General features: G+C 42.9%; 1 protein-coding gene across 6 annotated transcripts in view; it reads left to right on the top strand.

The window, feature by feature from the left end:
* Positions 1-23,783, top strand: part of MRTFA (myocardin related transcription factor A) — a 181,449-nt gene that overhangs the window by 139,793 nt on the left and 17,873 nt on the right. For all 6 annotated transcript variants that reach the window (XM_045554845.1, XM_045554844.1, XM_045554846.1 and 3 more), the window contains 3 exons: positions 18,410-18,465; positions 21,888-21,963; positions 23,036-23,197. In XM_045554845.1, coding sequence (XP_045410801.1) covers positions 18,410-18,465; positions 21,888-21,963; positions 23,036-23,197 — 294 coding nt within the window. The remainder of the gene's footprint in view (positions 1-18,409; positions 18,466-21,887; positions 21,964-23,035; positions 23,198-23,783) is intronic.

The raw sequence follows: 23,783 nt of genomic DNA on the forward strand, positions 1-23,783 counted from the left end.
CAGTCCCCAACCTTTTTGGCACTAGGGACCAGTTTAATGGAAGATGGTTTTTCCAGTGGGCAGGGGAGGCGGAGCTCAGGTGGTGAGTCGAGCGATGAGGAGTGGCTGTAAATAGGCTTCCTCAATCGCCACTCACCTGTTGCTGTGTGGCCCCCTGGTTCCTAAGTTTCATGGAAGACAATTTTTCCAGGGGCAGAGGAGGGGGGAAGCAGAGCTCTGCAGCCCAGTCTCTAACAGGCCACGGACCAGTACTGGTCTGCGGCCCAGGGGTTGGGGACCACAGGTTTAGAGGATTAAAGAGTTCCCCATTTCTCACATAGCTGTTTCTTTCCTGCTTGCTTGATATGCTCTGTTCATGGCATCTTAACTGTAGGGGATAGCAGTTGAACAGAGTCATTTCCCAATATCCTTTATTATTCTCACTGTGTAAACATATGTTTTGAATTCAACTCCACTTAAACTCAACCACATACAGAGGCTCACATAGTGTGGGCCCTAAACTTTCACTAATGATGTCTGAAGCTTCTGCATGTCTTGAGTGAGAGGGAGGATGGCACGGATAGGGAGCTAGTCTTCAAGTCCAAGGGTTAAGACCAGGAATGCTGCTGTATCCAGGATGATGACTCGCAGAGGAGAAAGATCACGGAGAAGGATCACATGTGGTACACTCTGTTCTCAAACAAAGCTTCCCCCGCAGCCTTTCTCTTTGACATTTAAAGGTGTACAAGGTCATAAGGTTAAGGTGAAAATTAAGAAAAAATGTTCTGGCAGTGAGAGCTGTTACAGAGAAATAACCTTTTAAAGGAAAACATGGAGGTTCTCCTGACCCAGACAAATGAGGAATAAGTCTCCTGTAATCTTTCTGGATGTGAGAGAATCATGTCTCTTCCTTCTCAGCTTTTTGTTATTTCATTGAGAATCCTTGAAAAAAAGCATGCAATAACATGTTTCTAGTGCTACAGTTAACCTCAAATCATTCATTTTCCCATGTGCAAGTAGTAGAAAAACTTTGATATCTTGGCAGGCACATGAAGAAATAATTATGCTCTGCCTTCTTCAGTGAGCTTGGGTTTTTTTCATTTTAAATGGCATTTCTGTGCATCCAGAACAGAGGTAAGAAATTTCTTCTTACCTCTGACAAAAGATTTTTAATGCTTGGAAGTGTCAGGATTGATCACTGTGATCCATCCCTTTTCCTCTGAATCTAAAATTCTTCTTAATAATGGTTTTGTTATTCATAACTTGAAAATCATTACTTACATTATTCTTCACCGAAAGGTATAACCTAAGTTTCAAAATTCTTTTTCCTGAGTACATGTGAATCAAATCCATTTTGGTAAAGCTCTCTTAAAACTAAATAAAAAAAAAAGGATAGGTCATCAATCACAAATGAGATTAACCAATACAGAGAATCTAATACCCTAGGCTATCGCAGTTTGTGCAGAGATGATAATAGAAATCAGAGAATAGAGAGACTACAATTTCTTTTATGATAGACTGAGCAGATACATTAACAGCAATGATAATGTAATAAAGATATAAAATGAGCAAAACCCCCTAAATCTTTAAAAAATAGGCTTTATTTTTTAGAGAACTTCTAGGTTCACAGCAAAATTGAGCAGAAGATACAGAAATTTTCCATATACCCCCCTGCTAAAAATTATGTATAATTTTTAGGTTTTTAGTTTTTATAAGCCTTGGGAAGATAAACCAACCTCCTGAAGTTTCAGAGTTTCTTGTAATAAGAAAGGGGGTATGATTTAATATTGTCACTATTAGGCCGTCTTTATTAAATACTGGGATACTGTGAGATCTTTTTGCCAAATTACTATGAATTCAAAAGAACTACCTTCTAGACCAGCCCTGTCCAATAGCACTTTATGCAATGATAGAAATATTCTATAACACTAGCCACTAGCTACATGTGCTGTGGGGCACTTAAAATGTGGCACGTTTGAGTTGAACTAAATTTTTAATTTAAAATTAATTTAAATTTAAATAGTCCCATGTGGTTAGTGGCTATTGTATTAGTGGAGTTTTACACCTTACTCTGCTACTTAGGAATTAGATAACTTTAGGCAACTCAATAACTTTGCTGAACTCAACTTCCATTGTTATAAAACTGGGGTAACAGCCCATCTCTCAGATTACCCACAGAGTGGTAACTTACCACACAGTTGGTTTGAAGAACAGATGTAGGCATTATTGTTCTCATTTAAGAATGAGAAGAACATTAGCTTGGGCCTACCATCTTGTGAATCTGATAGTGATTTTTAATATATATCTATCTAATTAAGATCTGTCAAAACTAGGGTTTAGGAAGAAGAACTATTTTCAATAAATAAAATCCTTAATTTTACTTTCCTTCCTACCAGTGGATTAAAAAGTATTTGCTATAAATTGTTAAAAGTTAAAGAACCACTAGCCCAACTTGCTACTCTGTTAAAATCATTCACCATTTGGTCATATATTAGTAGGACTATCATTTTATTAGCTTGCCTGCTCTCTGGTAGTGGATATTTCTTTTTAACCTCTTTCTCTTAAAAACAAAACAAAACAAAACAAAAAACACCACATTGTTATGTTGGAAATAATGTTTTTTAATTCCTAGGCAACTTGCCAAGAGACAGAAATGTTTACCAGTGAGGACACAGCATTGATTCCAGGCCAGATGAGGGTCTGGTTTGAGAGTGATCTGCCCCCTCCCTTTTTTCCTTATAAAATAGTAGGTTTTAAGGAAATGTCATTTCTTTGCTTTTAAGTGAAGTGTTACACTGTCAGGGACATTATGTCCCAAAGGATACTTCATAGATGAGTGAGTTTGGGATGGGGACTCGGGTGAGGGTAGATCTTGGTCTCTCTGGGGTTGATCATCTCCTGTTTGTTCCAGTCCATTTGGAAATTGCTAGAAGCTCTGCGTGGTAGTCTCTGAATTGCTGCCTGTGAGCCAAAGAAGTTTGGGCAAGATCCAACCAGTAAGAGCTCGAAAAAGCTTCCCCCAAGCCCCACAGTTGGCCTACTACCCCAGTCTGGTCCCCACCCTAGGTATCCCTCAGCTCAGTTGCAGGGCATGTTGGTCTGACTCATTTGGCTCTTTCAGATATAGAGATATCTTTGGATGAAAGAGATAGTTTCCCCTGCCTTTCCCCCCCTCCCCCTGCCACCTCCTTCATGAGATGGTTTATCTTCACCACAGGAATGTGACCATTTAACTGTAGTTGAATCCCTGGTTTAAATGGCATTTGATAAACACCATAGGGAAACGTGCTCCAGGAGTGAGGCTAACCTGATTCCTAGATTTGAAGCTGAGAAAAAATTGTGTTAGGCATGCGGCCTCAGTAATCTTCTCATTTATCCCAGGAGAAAACCAACTGGGCATATCACTCCCAGGTGTTTTATATTGCATTTGTGATAGATGTCAGCATCCTCATCTCTCTTCGTGTTGTTGTAGGGTGTATTTCTATCTCAATGATCAGTGACTAGCATAGAACCTCCTTGAGTTGTTAACAAATACTAAATTAATATTGCGGAGTCAGTTGTGTGTTCATGTTCTGAGTGTATTCATTGTTGAATCCAAAGAATCCATCAGTGAGCTGTTTGAACAGGCCATGGAAAGTAGTCATCTTTTTTTGTTTTTATAAATTTAAGGGATACAAGTGCAATTTTGTTACATGGATATATTGCTATAGTGGTGAGGTCTGTCTGGGGTTTTAATGAACCAATCACCTAAATAAGGTACATTGTACCCATTTAAGAAATTTCTCATCATCCACCACTGAAAGTAGTCTCCTTGATATGAGTTGTTTTTTGTTTGTTGGTTGGTTTAAGAGATAGGGCCTTACTCTGTTGCCTAGGCTGGATCACTGCAGCTTGGGCTCAAGTGATCTTCCTGCCGTAGCCTCCTGAGTTAGCTATGACTACAGGTGTGTACCACCACAACTGGGTAATTCTTTTTTATTTTTTGTAGAGACAGGGTCTTGCTGTCACTGCATTTGGTCTTGAACTCCTCACCTAACACAATCCTCCCGCCTCGGCCTCCCAAAGCGCTCTGAGATTGCAGGCAGTGAGGCCAGGCCCTCCTGATATTGATACAATTCTTGATACAATTTAATATCTAAAAAGTACAGTAGGTGTTACATTTCATTTAATAATTGCTTCTTGAAGAATCTGAGATATTCAAGGCCAACTTCTTTTCAAGGTAATAAATGAAGTAGATAAGGTTATAAAGTCACTTGTTGGTGCTACTCACTTATTTTATCCAAACAATACAAGTCCTAAAGAATCACATGCCCAAAGGGCCCCCTGATAGTGGTGAAGATTTACAGTTCTTCAGCATAGTGGGATGTTATTTGAAGAAGGGCAAAGGTGATTTGGAGCTTGTGTGTAAATAGATCACTTAGGCATATTGATTATGGGGCCTTCAAAAAGAGAAGCTTGGAAGGTCAAGTTCAAAATATCTGTCTCCTAATATTTTAACCTTTTAGAGTTCACTGTATCTGTTGACACTTAAGCTGTACGAGATTGTTTGCTCACCTCAACCAGTCTTGAGCGTCTTTTACCATCAGTGAGTCAAACGTGGGAGACTCTGGAGCAGTTTGCATTTAGCATCGTTGAGTCTCCACTTCTTACATTCATTCTTGTTAGTTGGCCTTCCTGCTGGTTTGGGTGGGGGTGACAGCCCAGGTGCTGATATGGCAAGCCTGCATACCAAAACAGGATGTGTATGAAGAGCGTTTTATGACTGTTGGTTTGGATCCTTGCTTGCCCCAGAATGTGTGGTCCCTTCTCCACAACACTGCCACTGAAGTTCTTTCTTTGGTTCATATGAACTTAGTTTTGGTTCTCACTGTCACGGTCAGTCCCTGGAACTGTTGACACAACTCTTTGTTACAGGATATTTTTGTAGGCATTTTAGAGTGTCAGCTAAAAACAGAAAGACAAAAAATGAAAGTGAAGCCCAATTGGCTCTCAGCATTTGACTCTACACACATGCTGTTTATTTTAGAAGGAAGATGATACAGAAAAGAAGTTAGAGCAGTAACATTGCCTTAAGCTTAACATAGCTTCTAGCAGATGGGCAAAGCACTTTCACTTCAGTGCTAATAATCACCCAGTACTGTAGTTAGCATTTTGCAGATGAGGATACTGAACCTTAGAGGGGTTCACACTGTCCTAGGTCACACTGCCACTGAAAGACAGGTAGATCAAGTCTAGGATTTCTGGCTTCAAATCCTGTGCTAATTCCTGAAGGTCACAGATTATAGTGGTTCATGTCCACATGGGTATTTTGTGATGATACCCTACTATGCTTTCACCAAAATTTCAGCTTTGAAAATTGAAATAGCATCAGATCAGGACCTATAGTTGGTGAGGTTAGGTAAAAGATGGTGGAGTTGGGAGTAATGTATCACTTTTAAGCCCTCCAGTAAAATTGCTTCCAGGTTGCTGCTCATGTCTACTACTTGTGAGATGGGAAGGCAGTGGGCATCTTTCCACTTCTGTCATAATAGCCCTTGGTTAAATCAGAGGTTCTTGATTTCTTTTGTGCCATAAATTCTCCTTGGAGAATCTTGCACATCTTCTTGCTAACCAGTTGCCCCAGCAATCACCCAAAATTCAGCGCAGAATTTCCAGGGATTTATAGTTACTCTAAAGCTGGTACAGCATGTCCCAGGTTAAGAGCCTCCACTCTGCCTGGATGGCAAACCCTAAGAAAAATCCATCCACCTAATGTTAGAGACAACCCTTACACAGCGGTGACATAGCCGGCCTCTGCTCTGTTGAGAAAATTTATTAAGTCCTTGTTTACTAAATGTACTTTTTAATCAGCACCTGTGGTGGAGAGTGAGCAAATAAAATTCTTACTTTCTCACCTCTTCTTTGTCTTATGGACTAGGGAAGCAATGTTTTTCAAATTTAGTGGCACCAGCATCACTCAAAGAGCTTACTAAGGATTAAAATACTTGAGGCCTAGGAATCTGCATTCCAGAGAGAGTCTTGTACTTCAGAGACATTCTTCATGCAATTGGCTCTTTTTTTTTTGAGACAGAGTCTCATTCTGTTGTCCGGGCTAGAGTGCCATGGCGTCAGGCTAGCTCACAGCAACCTCAAACTCCTGGGCTCAAGCAATCCTTCTGCCTTAGTCTCTCGAGTAGCTGGGACTACAGGCATGCACCATCATGACCAGCTAATTTTTTGTATGTATATTTTTAGTTGTCTATATAATTTCTTTCTATTTTCAGTAGAGACGGAGTCTTTCTCTTGCTCAGGCTGGTCTCGAACTCCTGAGCTCAAATGATCCGCCTGCCTCGGTCTCCAGAGTGCTAGGATTACAGGCGTGAGCCACCACGCCCGGCCTGATGCAAATGGTTCTTGAGCCACACTTGAAGAAACACTGGGCCACGGGTTGTTGGCATTGTCCCCCTTTTCATTTTTAGTATGGGGTAGAATATTGTTATTGTCTTCTCCCAGGAGTTCTCAAGTAGAGAATTGCTTTGTCCACGTGATTGAAGAGCAATGGCAGATTTCAAAGATAGATGAGTGTGCTGCATGTAAGATAACTGGGTACAGACAACTTATGAACCCGTCTCCAGTGCTGGGAAAAGCCTGACTCACTTGCCTCTCTTGTGGCCTTGCACCATGTCAGTGGTCAGTTTTGGCAAGTCAATAAACTGCCTAGAGCTGTGTGACAAACTCTTATGCTAGGACCAGGTAATGTGGCAAAAGGCTCAGTTAACTTTGGATGGAGGCCGGGTGTGGTGGCCGGGCGTGGTGGCTCACGCCTGTAATCCTAGCACTTTGGGAGGCTGAGGCGGGAGGATTGCTCAAGGTCAGGAGTTCGAGACCAGCCTGAGCAAGAGCGAGACCCCATCTCTACTAAAAAAATATAAAGAAATGATCTGGACAGCTAAAAATATATATAGAAAAAAATTAGCCGGGCATGGTGGCACATGCCTGTGGTCCCAACTACTCTGGAGGCTGAGGCAGAAGGATCGCTTGAGCCCAGGAGTTTGAGGTTGCTGTGAGCTAGGCTGAGGCCACGACACTCTAGCCTGGGCAACAGAGTAAGACTCTGTCTCAAAACAAACAAACAAACAAACAAAACAACTTTGGATGGAGTTTGATTGTACAGTGACTCCCTTTTCTGCTATGTTGGCCCCTTCAAGAGAGAGCAGGAGGGAAAAGGAATAGGAGAATGTGTGCCCCCTCAACATTTTCTAAGGTTGGATCTGAAGCCCTCCCTTCTGTCCAGCTGCTAATGTTAGAGAAAATGACAAGGCAGCTTTATTTCCAAAGGAATAGCCAGGAAAAGAAGGCAAAATGTAAAAAATCTGATTAAAATCACTTTTTTTTTTTGTAACTATCACGGGATTTGGCGGGGGGGGGGGGGGCAGGGAAGATGGTTGTTCAGGGAAGCGTCTATTCTATTCCTCTCCCCTCATCTCTTCCCCCCTCCCTCTCCTACTTGATCTGAATTTTAGAATCAGAAGAATCCAGAGTCTAGTCTTCATTCTGCAGTTGATTAGAAAGTGATCTCAGGCAAGTCAGTTCTCAACTGTAAAATATGGAAAGTAGTAGGTACCAAGAAGCCCAAATATGGTAATTTCTAACACATTGTGCAAATATCAGAGGGAAAACAAGGAGACCCTTTGCAGCAAATCTTTTTATTTATGTTACTCTTGGAATCCTCTTTGTCAATGTCCAGGTTCACAGGCACCATCCTACTTTATTTCTTCTCCTCATTTTATTTCCTCTAGTGCCCCTTGAGAACAGAGCAAAATCCAGAATCTTACAGCACCTTTTATGGCTTTGTCTCTTACTGCATCACCACCAGTCTTGTCTTTTCTTCACTCTGCACTGCTACCCTGACCTCCTTCATGTCCCTCTGTCACACAAAGCCTTCGCACTTGCTGTTCTCCTTGCCTGGAAGGCTCTTCCCCAGATGGCTATTGGGCTTTCTCCCTTCCTTTAGGTCTCTACTCAAATGTTACCTTGTCAGAAAGTCTTTCCCTGACCACTCCATATAAAATGGCTTCACCTGTCACTCTATCACCCATACCCTGCTTTACATTTCTTCGTAGTATATACTACCTCCTACTGGGTTACGTGCTTATTTGTTTTATGTGTGTCTTTCTTCACTCGAGTGTAAGCTCCTCAAAGGCATGGAAATTCCAGCACCAAAATGGGGTTTGGCACATGAGCTCTCAAGTATTTGTTAAAAGACTGAGTGAGTAATAAACTCTTAGCACTTCTCTAACCTCTTAGGGACACATACCTCTGACTCGACTTTCTCCCTTCTATTCACTCCTCAATCTGTTGCAGTAAGTTTCTGCCTCCACCAGCCCACTGGCATAGCTCTGAGACCACTGGCCGTGTTGTAAGTATAGTAATCCTCTGGAAACTTTGCAACCGTTATTTTACCTGACTTCCTCACTGTTAGTTAACATCTCTACACACACCACACACACACACACACACACACAGTATTAGGAAGTTTTGATACACAGACACATACACCCCACTTGGATATTTCACACATACACCCCACTTGGATATTTCTTAATAGAGTATCTCACTATCACCTCATATTCAGCATGTCCTCACAACCATTCATTCACGCAGTCACTCCATTTTGTTCTTCTAAATGGCCTCCTGATCATTACTAGAGTGATTGTGTAAAAATGCAATTCTCACTATTTTGCAATTCAGCTTACAAAAATCGGTTCAGACAAGGATCATCAATAGGTGCTAGAACCATTAGGTAGTTGGTTTTGGGGGAACAGGGTTTTCACACGGCCTTAAAATGTTACCCCACAGATTACATATAAATTACAAACAGGGAAATGCTACCTTTAAGATGGAGAGATTTGGTGCCACCTTTTAAACTTTTAGCACAATCAGTGGTTATACAGCCTGATATCATATGCCTCTTGATATTAATAAATACATATTACCTATGTAGTCTTCTTGCCAAAAATATTTAGCATAAATGTAATTGTGAGGAAACAAATTCAGAATGTAGAACATTGTGCAAGACAACTGGCTTAGATACTTAAAACAAGTAAGTGTCATGAAAACAAAAAAGGCAGTTCTGTTCTAGATTGTGACTAAGGAAACAATAACGGAATGCAGTGCGTGATTTTTTTTTTTTTTTTTTTTTTTTTTTTTGAGACAGAGTCTTACTCTGTTGCCCTGGCTAGAGTGCCGTGGCATCAGCCTGGCTCACAGCAACCCCAAACTCCTGGGCTCAAGTGATCCTCCTGCCTCAGCCTCCCGAATAGTTGGGATTACAGGCGTATGCTACTACGCCCAGCTAATTTTTTATATTTTTAGTTGCCTGGCCAAAGTTCTTTCTATTTTTTAGGAGAGACAGGGTCTCACTCTTGCTCAGGCTGGTCTCAAAGTCCTGAGTTCAAGCGATCCTCCTGCCTCAGCCTCCCAGAGTGCTGGGATTACAGGCGTGAGCCACTGCGCCTGGCCAGTGCATGATTCTTGATTCAGTCTTGGATTAGGGGGAAAATCCAAATAGTTATAAAAGACATTTTGGGGGGTAATTGAAGAAATTCAAATATGGACTGTAGATTAGATTATTGCATTAATGTTAATTTTCACAGGTGTGAATAAAGTATCTTAGTTATATAAGAGAATGTCCTCATTCTGAGGACATTTATGCACACTGAAGAATTTTGGGTAAAATGTCATGATGTTACCTGCAACTTACTTTGAGGTGATTCCATAAACCAAAAAAATTGATAAGTGTGTGTGTATGAGAGAGAGAGAAATTTGGCTAAAAGATAACTGGTGAATCTAGGTCAAAGTTATAAGGCTGTTCATTATTTTTTCTTTTGTTGTTTTTATAGGTTTGAAAAATTCAAAATTAAAAGGGGGAAGAGCAAGGGAAAGGGTCCATGTGACTGCAGATGGGGGTAGGGGATGAAATGAATACATGGCAATTACCAGATGTGTTTCTACTCATTTTATATTTTAAATGTAAAACGTCAAGTTAGAAACAACTGCCCCTCCTCCTCCGTGCAGCTCTGATGTCCTCACTCCCCCTAGTTAGTGTGGTGGCTACACATTGTTCTCAGGATACAATCCTTAATAGCACTTGGAAAATATTGTGCCACTTCTTTCTGTTGTCTGTGGATTCTGATGAAAAATACACTGTCATTCAAATTAGTTCTTAAGTTGGTCTTTATTTGGGGTTTACTCAGCCTGTTGAATCTGTAGACTTATGTCTCTTTCCAAATTTGGAAAGTTTTCAGCCATTTAAGTACTTTTTCAATCCCACTCTCTTTTCAATCCCACTCTCTTTTTCTTCTCTTTCAGGACTTTGGTGACATGATGTTAGATTTTGTGTTAAAGTCCCACAGGTTCCTGGGGCTCTGTTCATTTTTTTTTTAGTCTGTTTTCTTTCTGTTGTTCAAATTATTCTGTCTTCCAGTTCCCTGGTTCATTTCTTTGTCCCCTCCATTTCTGCTGTTGAGCCCACCCACTGAGCTTTTTATTTCAATTATTATGTTTCTCGTTTATAAAATTTTCATGTGTTCTTCTTTATATCTTCAGTTTCTTTGCTGAGACCTCCTAAGACAGGGTCACCCAGTTTGGAATGTAGTGGCAAATCATAGCTCACCATAACCTTGAACTCCTGGGCTCAGGCGATCCTCCTGCCCCAGCCTCCTGAGTAGCTACGACTATAGGCATGCACCACCACACCCAGCTAATTATTAAATTTTTTTTGTAGAGACAGGGTCTTGCTGTGTTGCCCAGGCTGGTCTCGAGGTCCTGGCCTCAAGTGATCCTCCCACCTCAGCCTCCAAAAGTGCTGGGATTACAGGCACCACACCCAGCCCATTGAAGCACTTTTTATCATGGTTGCTTCAAAATCTTTATCAGATAATTGTTGCATCTGTGGTCTTGGTGTTAGATTTTTGATTTTCTCTTTTTCAGCGTGAGATCTTCCTGGTTCTTGGTGTGTTGTTTTTTTATTGAAACCTGGACATTTATATAATATATTTTAAGCCTCTGCATTTTATTTCTTCTGTTTTAGCTGACTTTCTCTTGACACTGCTCCTAGGGAAAGGTGGGGATAGTGCTATCTCGTTATGACCAGATGGAGATGGAGGTAGAAGTTCCCCATTTGGCAGTCATTGATATCTAAGTTGGTGGTGGGAGAAGGACTTTCCATTGAGGACGAGAGTTCCACCTCCCCATGTGGTCTGTGCTAACACTGCATGGGGGTGACCTTGTTACCACTGGACAATGGTGAAAGTCCTGGCTCTCCACCAGCCCTCCTCTGGCATCACCCAGCGAGGAGAGGGAGGAGTTCCTCGTTAATGTTAAGTAGGGATGTAAGTCCAGACACCCCATTTGGTCTCCACTTATGGTTGGGAGTGTGTTTGTTACTGGCTGATGAGCATGAAAGCCCCCGCTTCCTGCTTGACCCTCTCTGACACCACACCAGCAGGGGTATTGGGGCACCTCATTACAACTTTGTGAGGGTGGAAGTCTAGACTCCCAACTTGGCCTTTACGAGGAGTCGGGGGGTGTGAGGCCACCATTTTTTTCTGTGGTGTTTAGAGTAGAGCAATTACTGTCTGAAAGTCTTTTGTCTCGCTAGGCTGCCCTTTCCTGGTCCTTTGGCTAGAGAGAGCACATTTTATTGGGCCTTCTTTTGTGTACACCCATTGGCATTTCCAGGTTGCCAGCTTCTTAACCTCAAAGTTGGGAATATATGAAGACAAATTAAAAAAAAAAAAAAAACTCCAGGGAACTTGCCACTATGTCATTCCTTGGGTGCCAAGATCTCTAGCCAGTCTGCCTCCTTCTCTCTACCTTTCAGAATCTACTTTTGTTTGTTTTATATAGAATGTCCAGAGTTTTAACTTGTACTTAGTAGGAAGACACAGAAAAATATGTCTACCCCATCTTCACTGAAGCAGAAGTCCCTACAGTAGCACAGAAAAGTTCTTCATGGACTGGGCCCTGCCAGCCCTTCCAGCCACATCATCCCCACGTGAACTCTTTGGTCCAGCCGTATCAGAGTTCTTGGAGTTTCTTAAAATTGCCTTGTTCTTTTATATCTTCGTATTTGTGCTCTTGCTCTTCCTTGGCCTGTGATGATCTCCCCACTCTTCCCTGTCTACCTGTGGTGCTCCTATTCACTTCATTTGACTTTTTCTCTGTAAAATCTTCCTGGACAGTTCACACACTCTTTTCCTGGGGGCTCGTTTTGCCTCTTCTGTCCTTTGTTGCACCTTAAATTACCTCCACTATTGTACTTCCGTCTTGGATCATAACTGTTTGTCTCTTTGCCCTTCAGACCGTGAGCTGTCATGGAGGGCTGGGACCCCATCTTTCTATCCTTGTCCTCAATAACTGGCATAGTACGTACTTGAGAATTGTTTATCGGATACATAGATGGACGGCTACATAATATTTCTGGTTTCCTACCTGGTTTGTTGTATGTGTTTCTTCCCATACACACAGCCCCCCACTGATGCACTGTGTATATACCTACTGCTTCTACGGTGGAAAAAGAAACCCAACAGGCTTGCCTGAAAGAAGGGCTGCTTGGACTGCACCACTCCAGTGACGTCTGTTAACTGTATTATGTTCATAGCCTTTGAGTTCCTCTGAATACAGAATTGTTGGTGAGCTTCTGGCATATTATCAAGGATGGGAGCCATCTTTCTTTTTTTTTTTAATGACAGCATCTAATAAAGTGACATCTAGACCCAGGTACCTAATATATATTCCTTAATGATAACGATAAAGAAATGAGGCTTGATGGTGAATTGCTGTCATTCCCTGCTGAGAGGCATTTCCAGAATTGCTTTGTGGATCCTAGACAACTCACTTGCCTGCATGTTTAAGTAAATCTGGAGCTGGTGAGGGGAAAGTGCTAGTTTGATGTCCTAAATTACTGAGACAGATTCGTTTTTAAGGGTCCTCATGCTTACTCTTTAGTGCCAGATTAAATCAAGACCAGGCTGGCCCCTGCACTGTCAGCACAAATCCATGCATACACACACTAAGCATAGCATTGAGTTCTCCGTTTTAAATGGATGCCAATATATTTTTAAAAAGAAAATGGAAATAGTTTTTCTGTTTTTTTCATAAGTGACCTCAATTAAGACAGCAAATGGGCCAGGGGAGAAAGGAAATGGGTGCTGGAGAGTAGGAACAGAATATTAATTGGTAGTTATAACCAGCCAGGGGCAGGACCCACATCTAGAACTGAAACTGTGATTAAGAATGCCACACCTCTTGGCCACTTCTGTTCATTTGATTTCTGTGGGGGCCTTGGTTATTTTTCCTTTCAGTACGTGCTAGAAACTTCCCTTTGTTCACACAAAGCAATATAAGAGCTGTAATGGAACCAGCTACCAGGGTGGCAGAAAAGGATCAAGAACTGACCTCTGACACTAAAACTGTATATTCTTATAAACAACACACACAACTGTTGTGTTTGCATTGGTCTTCGGGAGTTTCTCTTTCCAGAGACTGCCTTCTAGGAGTTTCTAGAAAAATGTGGTGTTTGTTTGTTTTGAGATAGGTTCTTGCTCTGTTGCCCAGGGTAGAGTTCAGTGGCATCATCATAGTTCACTGCAACCTGAAACTTCTGGGGTCAAGCAGTCCTCCTGCCTGAGCCTTCTCAGTATCTGGGACTACAGGAACACGCCACCATACCCAGCTAATTTTCCCATTTTTGGTAGAGACGAGGTCTCACCATGTTGCTCAGGGTGGTCTTGAACCCGCCTCAAGCGATCCTCCCCCTGCCTTGGCCTCCCAGAGTGCTAGGATTATAGGTGAGACCACTGTGCCTGGCTGCAAATTTGATTTTGAGTCAGTAATATCCTGGTTCCTCCTGGCAAAGCTGTCAAGGCAGCAGGGAAGGGGGAGATAGAGTGCAAGATGAATGCAGCACTTCTAGTTGGACACATATTTTATGGGTTAACTTTGAGTCTTTTGGTGTTTTCCACAACTAGCAGAGGCCTAAGCTTTGAAGCCTGTTTTCTGCTTTGCTCTGCTCCCTTGTGTCTCATGGAAGCTTGAGGTGATTTTGACTCCCCATTGTCATTTGCTCCTACATTAAGAAGGCTAAGAGCACATTTAGGAATAACATTGATCGGGTGTTGGGCAGATGTGGGTGGGGGAGGGGATGGGTGTATATATACATAATGAGGGCGATGTGCACTGTCTAGGGGATGGACACGTTTGAAGCTCTGACTCGGGGGTGGGGGAGGGGCAAGGGCAGTATACGTAACCTTAACTTTTGTACCCCCACAGTATGCTGAAATAAGAATTAAAAAAAAAGGGGGGGGGCCCAGGGCTTACATGCATCATTCTTACATCTCCTTCACTAGGCTCCCCTCCACAGTGTGGCTTTTAACAATGCTGGCTGGACACACAGGGATTGCCCTCCTGACCTCAAAGCCCAGTGCACCAAGATCACTTGCTGTCCCCCCTCCAGCCTCTCCCCAGATTAACCTAAGAAGTGCCTAATGGGAAGTCCTGAGAGAAACCTGAAGGAAGAGGGGCCATTGCTCCCTCCTCTCACCTGGCAGAAGTGGCTATTGAAATTGCTGAGCCTGCTGTCAGAGGGCAGAATTTAAAATGGGGAAAGAGAAGCACAAACTTGGCTGGGCTACTCAGGGTCTGAGTAACCAACACACTTGTCAGGAGGTTTACACAAGGGAAGAAAAGGGAGACAGAACTAGACCTGGGTTGGGGTCCACCACTCAGTGAATGAGCTGACAGGTTACTGCATCTCAGCAAGTGTCAGTTTCATCACACATAAAATTGGAATAACAGTCCCTTACCTCATGGAATGTGAAGAGGATTCAGTGAGATTGTAATGTTGTTGTTATAAAATGAAAGTTTTGGCCAGATGCAGTGGGTCATACCTGTAATTCCAGCATTTTGGGAGGCCAAGGCAGGAGGATCACTTGAAGCCAGGAGTTTGAGAACGGCCTGGGCAATGTAGCAAGACCCCATCTCTAAAAAAAAATATATATATATATATATGTATGTATGTATATATATGTATATATGAGAAAGTCTTTTGGGATTGGTCAGTATTGTCTTGAATTCTTTTCTTGGTCTTCGTTTCTGGTTCTCCTGTCCAGGCCCTGAGCAGCTAGTGAATTCCTCTGGCCTTCTCACCCCTCCCAGCTTGCCTTCTAGTATCAGTGCCAGAAGCTGCTTCATGGTGAGCCCCAGCTTTTGAACTATGATTTTTAATGCCTGAGGGCCCTGGGTTCCTTAGAAGAGTCCCTGAACCCCTCTTCTTAGTCTTCCTTCGCCTGGTGCTGTGGTCAAGCTAACTTTTCCATGTTGCCTGGACCCACATTTGCAGTTAGCAGTATGTGTCATTGAGGCCACCTTGCTCCACCCCATCCAACAGGTTCTGTTCTTCTCTGTTTTTTGAAGTTAAGAAACCAACTCAGAGGAGTGGAAAGAACTCTGATTTGAGGGTGATACAGAATTGGGTTGTAATCCTAACTAACTCTGCCATTTGCTAGCCTTTCCTAACCTTTCTGGGCCTGTTCTTATCTATAAAATGGAATATTACCTACCACATAGAATCATTAGGAATATTAAATTAGAAAACATGTTTAAAATATCTACAACAGTGCCTGCCACATAAGTAAGCATTGAATAAATATTAATCCCCTTATTATATGAAAATTTCCTTAACTCGATGGGACCAAATAGAAATTCATATACAGTAGTCCCCCCATCTGTGGGGGATGTGTTCCAAGACCCCCAGTGGATGCTTGAAACTGTGGATAGTACCAAACCTTATATATACTCTGTTTTTTCTTATACATATATAGCTATGATATGTTAAAGTTTAATTTATAAATTAGTCACAGTGAGAGATTAAAATAGAACAATTATAACAATATGCTGTAATAAAAGTATGTGAATGTGCCTTGTGCGCAAGTTCTCTCTCTCTCTCTCTCTCTCTCTCTCAATACTCTACCATTTTTGGACCAATGTTGACCTTGGGTAACTGAAAGTGTGGAAACCACGGATAAGGGGGACTACTGTATACTACAGCCATTTCACCTGTCCCTCATCCCTCATTAGTTGTACACCATCCTTGTACATGAAGATGATATACTTTCTATCCCTCAAGAAGTTCTGTGCATGTGAGTTTTTCTAGAAGTTGGATTTGTGCCTTACCCCTTGGGATAGCCATTGTAGGTTGTTTAGGCAGCAAGCCAGCCAGAGTTTTAGACAGATAATCTGTGGCTGTGGTACAGAAACTAGCTGGCCTGTTGAACCAGTGATACAGCATTTGGTGACAACAGCACCTTAAGTATATCAGTGATACATGTACCACTTGGTTTGGCGCTCCCGTTTGATTCTTACAAGAGTTCTGGAAGGTGCACAGATTCTCTCACTCTACCAAAGAAAATAAGACCGAGAAAGCAGTCACATCTGTGCCACCAGTATTAGAACACAAATGCCTTGACTCTGTATCTGGGACTTTTGTGATGAGAGCCAGAATTATGGCTGTTCAGATGAAAGTTTAGAACTCTGCCACAGAATCCTCTAGCTCTCCTGTCCCTAGTCACTTTGTATGTTTCTTACAGAATATTCATTACTTCATTGCATGAATAATTATTGAGGGTATACTGTGTGCCTGGTACTCCAGGCACTGGGGATACTGTGAGAAACAAAGAAAAAGACACCCCCCACCCCGTGCTCTGATGGGACATATTGTAAAGGTAGGAGACTGACAGTAAACAAATAAGAAAAATATGTTGTATTCCTGTAAAGAATGTCAAGATGGTGGAAAGTGCTGTGGAGAAAAGTAAGGCAGAAAAAGAAGCTGGAGTGGGGTGGGCTGGACACTGTAAGTTTTCTCCTAGTTCTTTGCGCTTATTGTCTCATTTAGGTTGTTTATTCCCTGTGGTTTATCACACCCAGTACCGACAGGTTCCTGTAAAGCAGGGCTTTTGAAGACCAATTTTGGAGTTGAACCAGCTTTACGCAGTAGAATCAGGTGCAGGAGGCATCTGTTTACCCACCAAAATGCCCAAGACCTTCCTTTCCTGTATGAGAACTTGGGCAGCCTGGAAAGTGCCCGGGAATGTTCTGGTGGATTGGGGAGGGAACCTGTACTGGTTTTTCTTAGACATTATTTGTTAAATCTAGAGCTCCCCCTGCTGTTAACAGATGGGATTGGCACTCAGTGGTGCTTTTAAGACAATTTTTTTAATCCTAAGATTTAAAAAATTAATCAAAAAAATAAATACTGCTGGGACATTTGAAGCTTTCTTCTGGGACTGCTGTTGCTGAGGCCCAGCCCCCACTGAGGGGACGGGGCAGGAAGCACAAAGGCCCAGGCAGGATAGGGTCATATCTGTGCTCTTGCTACTTTTAGCAGCTCCTTACCCCTCACTCCCACCACAGCCAGCAGCCTAGCAAAAGTTATCTCCCTGCACAGTTTCACAGCTGTTCTGAAATTCTAGGGCGGCAGAAGTGAAACTGACCACAGTCTTGTAAATTTCTCTTTTTATTGCCATTGTTCCTTACTTGAAGTGAGTCAGACCTTTCCAAACTCTCATCCTCAGAATGTCTTAAATTGTAATTTGTCCTGACAGCCAAGTTTTTGACAAAAGGAGACAGACCTTCCATTCATGGTGCATTGTTTCTGGAGGGTCTTGGTTTGGGCTTGCCACCTGAACATTGCTTTCAGGAGTTGAGACCTGTGGTCTGTGTGGTGGTATCCCCAGAATAGAGCTGAGCTTTTCTCGTCAGCTGTCAGTGGTGTGTGTTCCTTTACCAGGGTCAGCCATATGATTGCTGTGAAGTTCTTTTAGTCCTTAGAGATGAAATTCAAGTTAACTTTAGCAGCACTTATTAAAATTGAAGAAGGAAATGGCACCTGAATGGACATATATCTTTCTGGTTTAACTGTCCCACAGGAACAGTTTAGCCACTTTATGATTCCTAATGAAGTTGAAGAAGTAAGGCCGACCCGGCATGCAGCCCTGCCCCTCTCTGTGTCCAGGTCTCCTGAGAGTAACATGAGGCCTAGCAGGCATTCTTGGAGGCTTGGCTGATAAGAGGCCATTTGTCAGGGACAGTCCAGTAATGGTCCAGGATATTTTTTTTAAAGTTATATCCCATGGGCACACTTTATAGAGCTCAAGCTTAGGCAGTGACTCTTCCCATTGGGAATCATAAAGTAACCAAAACTGTTTTGATGGGATAGCTGAACTATAAAGATATATGCTTACTCAGATGTCGTTGCCTTCTTCACTTCAGCTGATATTAATAGTACTGCTAAAATTAACTTGAATTTAAGATGCCTTCTCCACTGAAAATTGTAGCACTAGACATGATGCTTTACTATAAGATAATTCTTTTATGGTTCTTCTCTCAACAGCTTTGAAAAGTCCAGCTGCATTTCATGAGCAGAGAAGGAGCTTGGAGCGGGCCAGGGTAAGACACCTTTCTTCCCCCAAGGACTCCCAAAGAGCATTTTCAGAGCTCACTGAATTGCTGGTTACATTTCCTTTCAGTCTAGCAGAACTCTAGGGTCAGCCCTGGCCTCACAGTTCTAAATAGAAACTTCATACCTAACTACCTAACCTCAGCCATCTCCCATGGTGATTATATGGAACATGATTGGAATAAAGTTGCTCTTTTAGTACATTTAAGGATATGGAATGATTATCCGATCCTCCTTCCCTGACCCTTGCTTTGGAGACCCCAGGTATTTCTACATCTTCAATTCCACGTCACCTCTTGTAGATATTAGGACATGAACATCAGCCTTAGGAAAGCTTCCTGAGTCCAGGGCTGCACTGCCCACACCTCTGCAAGACCGGGAAACCTCCCTGGTCTCTGTCTGTCCAGAGCAGCCAGTGTCCACTTGGCACTTGTGGAAAGCAGAAGCTGGCCTGCACTCCAGGCCCAGGTTTCCTGCTGCAGCACCTTACTTGTGTCCCCGTCCCACTCTCAGTTTCAGTTCCCCAAGGGCCCCTGGGGAATATTCTGCTGCTTATTGTGGGCAGAGATGAGGAAGTTGCCAAAAGTTGCTTCCCTCTCCCACCCCCTTTACTTTTTACCTTTACATTAAGTCAAGGAAAGAGAACCCCTACAAAGAGAGGACCATGGGCCATGGCTTCTGGAAGACCCACAGTTCTTTTAGAGACTTGGAAATATTTACCTCCAAGACTTTTCTTACTTTCTTCTATTTTTTTCCCCCAGAAAATCATGATTACTTCTTAGAGTGAGTGGGAAGAATGAGGTCATGGGCACTGGGAACCAAAGCAGTAAGGAGTAGCAGCAGGGGGAGAGGAGTGGCATTGCCTGTGCCCCCACCCGGTCGGCAGACTCTGCACCATTTCCTTGACTGCTTCTCACATAGTAAAGGAGCAAATGAGAACTAATTTAGAACAGTTACTGTTTTATTGAGCACTTTTGTATGTGAGATTATGTCTGTTTTTTATTTATCCTCACATTAACTCTTATGAATTAGGTGTTATCATCCTCATTTTGTAGATGCAGTTGAGAGGTTAACTAACTTGTCCAGCAAAGTGGCAAAGCTGGGATTCACACCCTGGTCTGTGGATTCTATACTTTTTTTAAAGAAAAATAATTTTATTTCCTAACACATGGTAACCATATACATCCAATATGTACTTATCTTGCACATCTGTTCACAAATGACTTCCAAATCCCAATAACTGCTTTCCTATTTAAGCATGTACTAAGAATTATCTTAGTTGATATGTGAAAAATGAACATATTGGATTGGTTATAGCAGAATTTGCATTAGTTAATTCTGAAAATTTAAAGCTTTGAAAAACTGCTACATTTGCATCTCATACTTCCAGATGAATAAGATACAGTAATATCAGCTTATATTGCTGAGATATCTCATTTGTCCTCCCAGTGATGGAACCAGTCATTTACATCTGCTGGCACTATGTAGGCAGCTTCACATGGTTGTAGAAGAGCAGCCACGGTGGCTTTGGCAGGGTCAGGGTCAACTTAGAAGGGCTCTCAGACACTCTTGTATTCCCACCCCTGATTCCTTTTCCATCAATTTTCTTGGACACTAATGCCCTCCCATGGTCATGAATGCTTTTAATGATGCCAGTTGCAAAGTCCTTATCTTTAAATTCTGCACCGAAAGCAAACTGGTTCTCTGGTTTTCTGTCAGGAACTTTGTACCTTCTAAACCAGCCCAGAGTAGCTTCTAGGTAGCCAGGTTTCAGCCATTTGGCATCTTTACCATGTTTACTATTTGTTGTAAAGGATACAACTCAGGAACAGCCAGGTAGAAGAGATTCATAGGTATGTGGGAAGGGGAGAAGGGCTTCTCTGTCCTCTCTGAGTGGTGTGCCACCCTCCTAGCACCTCCATGTATTCGCCAGTGCAGAAGGTGCTCCGGATATTTTCTTAATCATTACTGTATTCTGCCTCAGCCTTGGCCATTGTTCAGAGCTTCAGATGGTTTAGAAAATATGCCTCCCTTTGATGTCTGTGAAGACCTGCAGTACCAGTCACCTGCTCTACCATTCTCTGCAGCACCTGAGGCAGAACCTCTGCCTACTGCAGATGGGGTGATAAACCCAGAGCCCAAAGGCGCTTTAAACCATCTCTTGGAGAGCTCAGTGCACTCCCCTTCCCACCCCTGGGCTGGCACAGAGTCAGAGCACCGAGGCAGCAGTTGGCCAGGGCAAAAACCACCATTGACCTTTGCTAGATATATTAATAATATGCTCTGATACTTCATTTTCTACTGTGCTTTATCTTACCCTGTACTGTCCTGCTCTGTGCTGATCTTGACTCACTGATGTTCTATGGTTTGAAAACTGCTGAGGCAAAGGTTAAGAGCACAGGTTCTGCAGTCAGATCTGGGGTCACATATACATTATAATTAGCCCCAGGCAGTGGGGTGACTCTGTGACTGTTGAGGGGATGGTTTAGTTTGCCCAGAGTCTAATAAATGCAGAAATGAGGACATCGGACTTTGAGGAACTAGAGCTATGACCCCATGTATCAAAATTAGTATTCCAGTCGGCAGCCACTCTCAAAATGAATGAAAAATGTTCATGAGATCACACAGTGCTGAATTTTTTGAAACAGGATATAAAATTATATTCAGTATGATTACAGCTCTGCAAAGTTAAACTTATCCTCTGCATGGAAGAATGACTAGAGACAAGTATCCCAAATTACAGTGGATTATTAGAATTTTTTATTGTTTTATTTTCTAATTTTCTAAATTTTTTTCAGTAAACATATATTACTTTTTTTTTTTTTTTTTTTTTTAAGAGATGCGGTCTCACTGTGTTGCCCAGGCTGGAGTGCAGTGGTATGATCACAGCTCACTGTAACTTCAAACTCCTGGGCTCAGGTGATATTTATCCTCCTGCCTCAGCCTCCTGAGTAGCTGAGACTACAGGCTTGCACCACCATGCCCTGCTAATTTTTTCATTTTTTTGTAGATATGGGGTTTCACTGTGTTGCCCAGGCTGGTCTTGAACTCCTGGCCTCAAGTAATCCCCCCATCTTGGCCTCCCAAAGTTCTGGGATTATAGATGTAAGTCACTGCACCCAGCCCATATATTGATTTTATGATAGTAAAAGTAATAGTTTTTTAAATAGATATAGTAGTAGTCCAGCCTCAGAGAGACACATGGTCTTGAAGGATGGAGTGCTTGGCAGGTGCAGTTGGAAGTTGATGTGGCCTCCGCTGGCCTCAGAACCCTGTAGTCACCAAATTGAGGTCACAGGGGCTGCAGAGATAATCAGCAGCAGCCACTATGGCCAAGGCTGCTTTGTGGGACTGTTCATGCCATAAGCTTGTGCCCTGGATTTGAGAATTTCTTGTTGTGTTTTTTCTATAGACAGAGGACTATTTGAAACGGAAGATTCGTTCCAGGCCTGAGAGATCGGAGCTGGTCAGGATGCACATTTTGGAAGGTGTGTGAGATTGGAAATGCTTCTCATGTAAACCCTGTTCTCACCATGTGCTCACTGCTGTACCACCCACTTCCTTCCTGTCTCCTTCTTGCTTCTCACTCCCACTTCTGTCGGTAGCGGGTGAGCCAGAGTCCTAGCACAATAAGACAGCTGTGCTGTGGTGGCCACCTACTGAGCATCCTCTATATTCAGTTCAATTCCGACACTGTCTGCCTGGAGATAGTGTCAGATCCCACAGGCTCAGTCCCACAACACTGCCCCTACTTCAGATGCCAGTTGTAAGTCTCAGGTTGTGACCTGCACATTGGTTTAGGGCAATTCCCAAGAAGTACAGTCACATTCTCTTGGGTTGGCTTGACTTGTTCTCCTGGGTCTCACCATCCTTTGGTGTGAAATCGCTTCTCTCTGCCACGGCATATCCCTGCTCTCCTCCAAAATCTGCTTTTAAAATGCATTCATTTTCTTTTTTATGTTCATTCATTCATTCACTTGGCATTTACTTGAGCACCTGTGACAAACAATGCCCTCTTCGTCTAAGAGCATCCTAGATGTACCCTACCTGCCCCCAGCCACACACATTTCCACATTTTTAGTGAAGGAATGGTTTTGGTTCCTGGAAGCAGCATAAATATATCTACTTTTGGTTTGTTTAGTTTTGAGCTGTCTTTAGGACTAGAAGGGAATTTTTCTATTCTGAACCCCACATTTTGCAGATAAAGACACTGAAAGCCAGAACAGAGAGGTGAATTACCCAGTAACCCAGCAAGTCTGAAGGATAGTGGAGACCATTGCATCAGCTGGTGCTCCTTCAGCTTTGCAGCTGCACCTCAGAAGTCCTCTCAGCCAACTCGTGCCTGGGCACAATTGTGTGTGACCATGTGCTGCCCACAGCAGGGGCCCTTCTTTTGTTCTTATGAGACTTCAGGCCAGGCCCCTTCTCTGCCCGGGGTGTGCTTTCCATTCTGACAGTCTCTGGCCCTGTCCAGGAGGAAGGAGAGCTGCTCTGGGGTTCCCAGGACAGAACCAAGTCCACTGATACGTCGTCTTGCACCCCATTCTTTCCCATGGACAGAAACCTCAGCCGAGCCTTCGCTCCAGGCCAAGCAGCTGAAGCTGAAGAGAGCCAGGCTAGCCGACGACCTCAATGAGAAGATTGCACAGAGGCCTGGCCCCATGGAGCTAGTGGAGAAGAACATCCTGCCCGTGGAGTCCAGCCTGAAGGAAGCCATCATTGGTGAGGGGCCCAGCCACCCTGTGTGGGCTGCAGCCAGGATGCAGGAGGGGAGGGAATGCCGTGACTACAGCAGGATTGGGCTGGGGCTCTTGGCTGCTTGCTCTTAGACTTCCTGCTTAGCCGTGGGAGAACCAAGTTTGAGGGCCTGATAAGCAGGTTGTGTTAGTTTGGGACAGTGCCAGCTGCCTCAGGGATCAGGGACATACAATAATAAATAACTGAATAAGTAACAGAAAGGTCTCTGTTCACTTTCCATCTCTATAAATTCAGGGACTTATCCCTCTTTCACAGGGTAGGTGGATGTCATGATCAACATGTATGAACACGCAGAGATGCCAGGAATTAGAAATCTATACCTTACTGTTCATTATTTATTTATTTATTTACTTACTTATTTCTTTTTAATTTATTTATTTATTTATTTTGAGACGGAGTCTCACTCTGTTGTCCAGGCTAGAGTACTGTGGCATCAGCATAGCTCACAGCAACCTTAAACTCCTGGGTTCAAGCGATCCTCCTGCCTCAGCATCCTGAGTAGCTGGGACTACAGGCATGCGCCACCATGCCTGGCTAATTTTTTTCTATA

The sequence above is a fragment of the Lemur catta genome, chromosome 6 (genome assembly GCF_020740605.2).
Source record: "Lemur catta isolate mLemCat1 chromosome 6, mLemCat1.pri, whole genome shotgun sequence".
In the NCBI taxonomy this organism is placed as follows: domain Eukaryota; kingdom Metazoa; phylum Chordata; class Mammalia; order Primates; family Lemuridae; genus Lemur; species Lemur catta.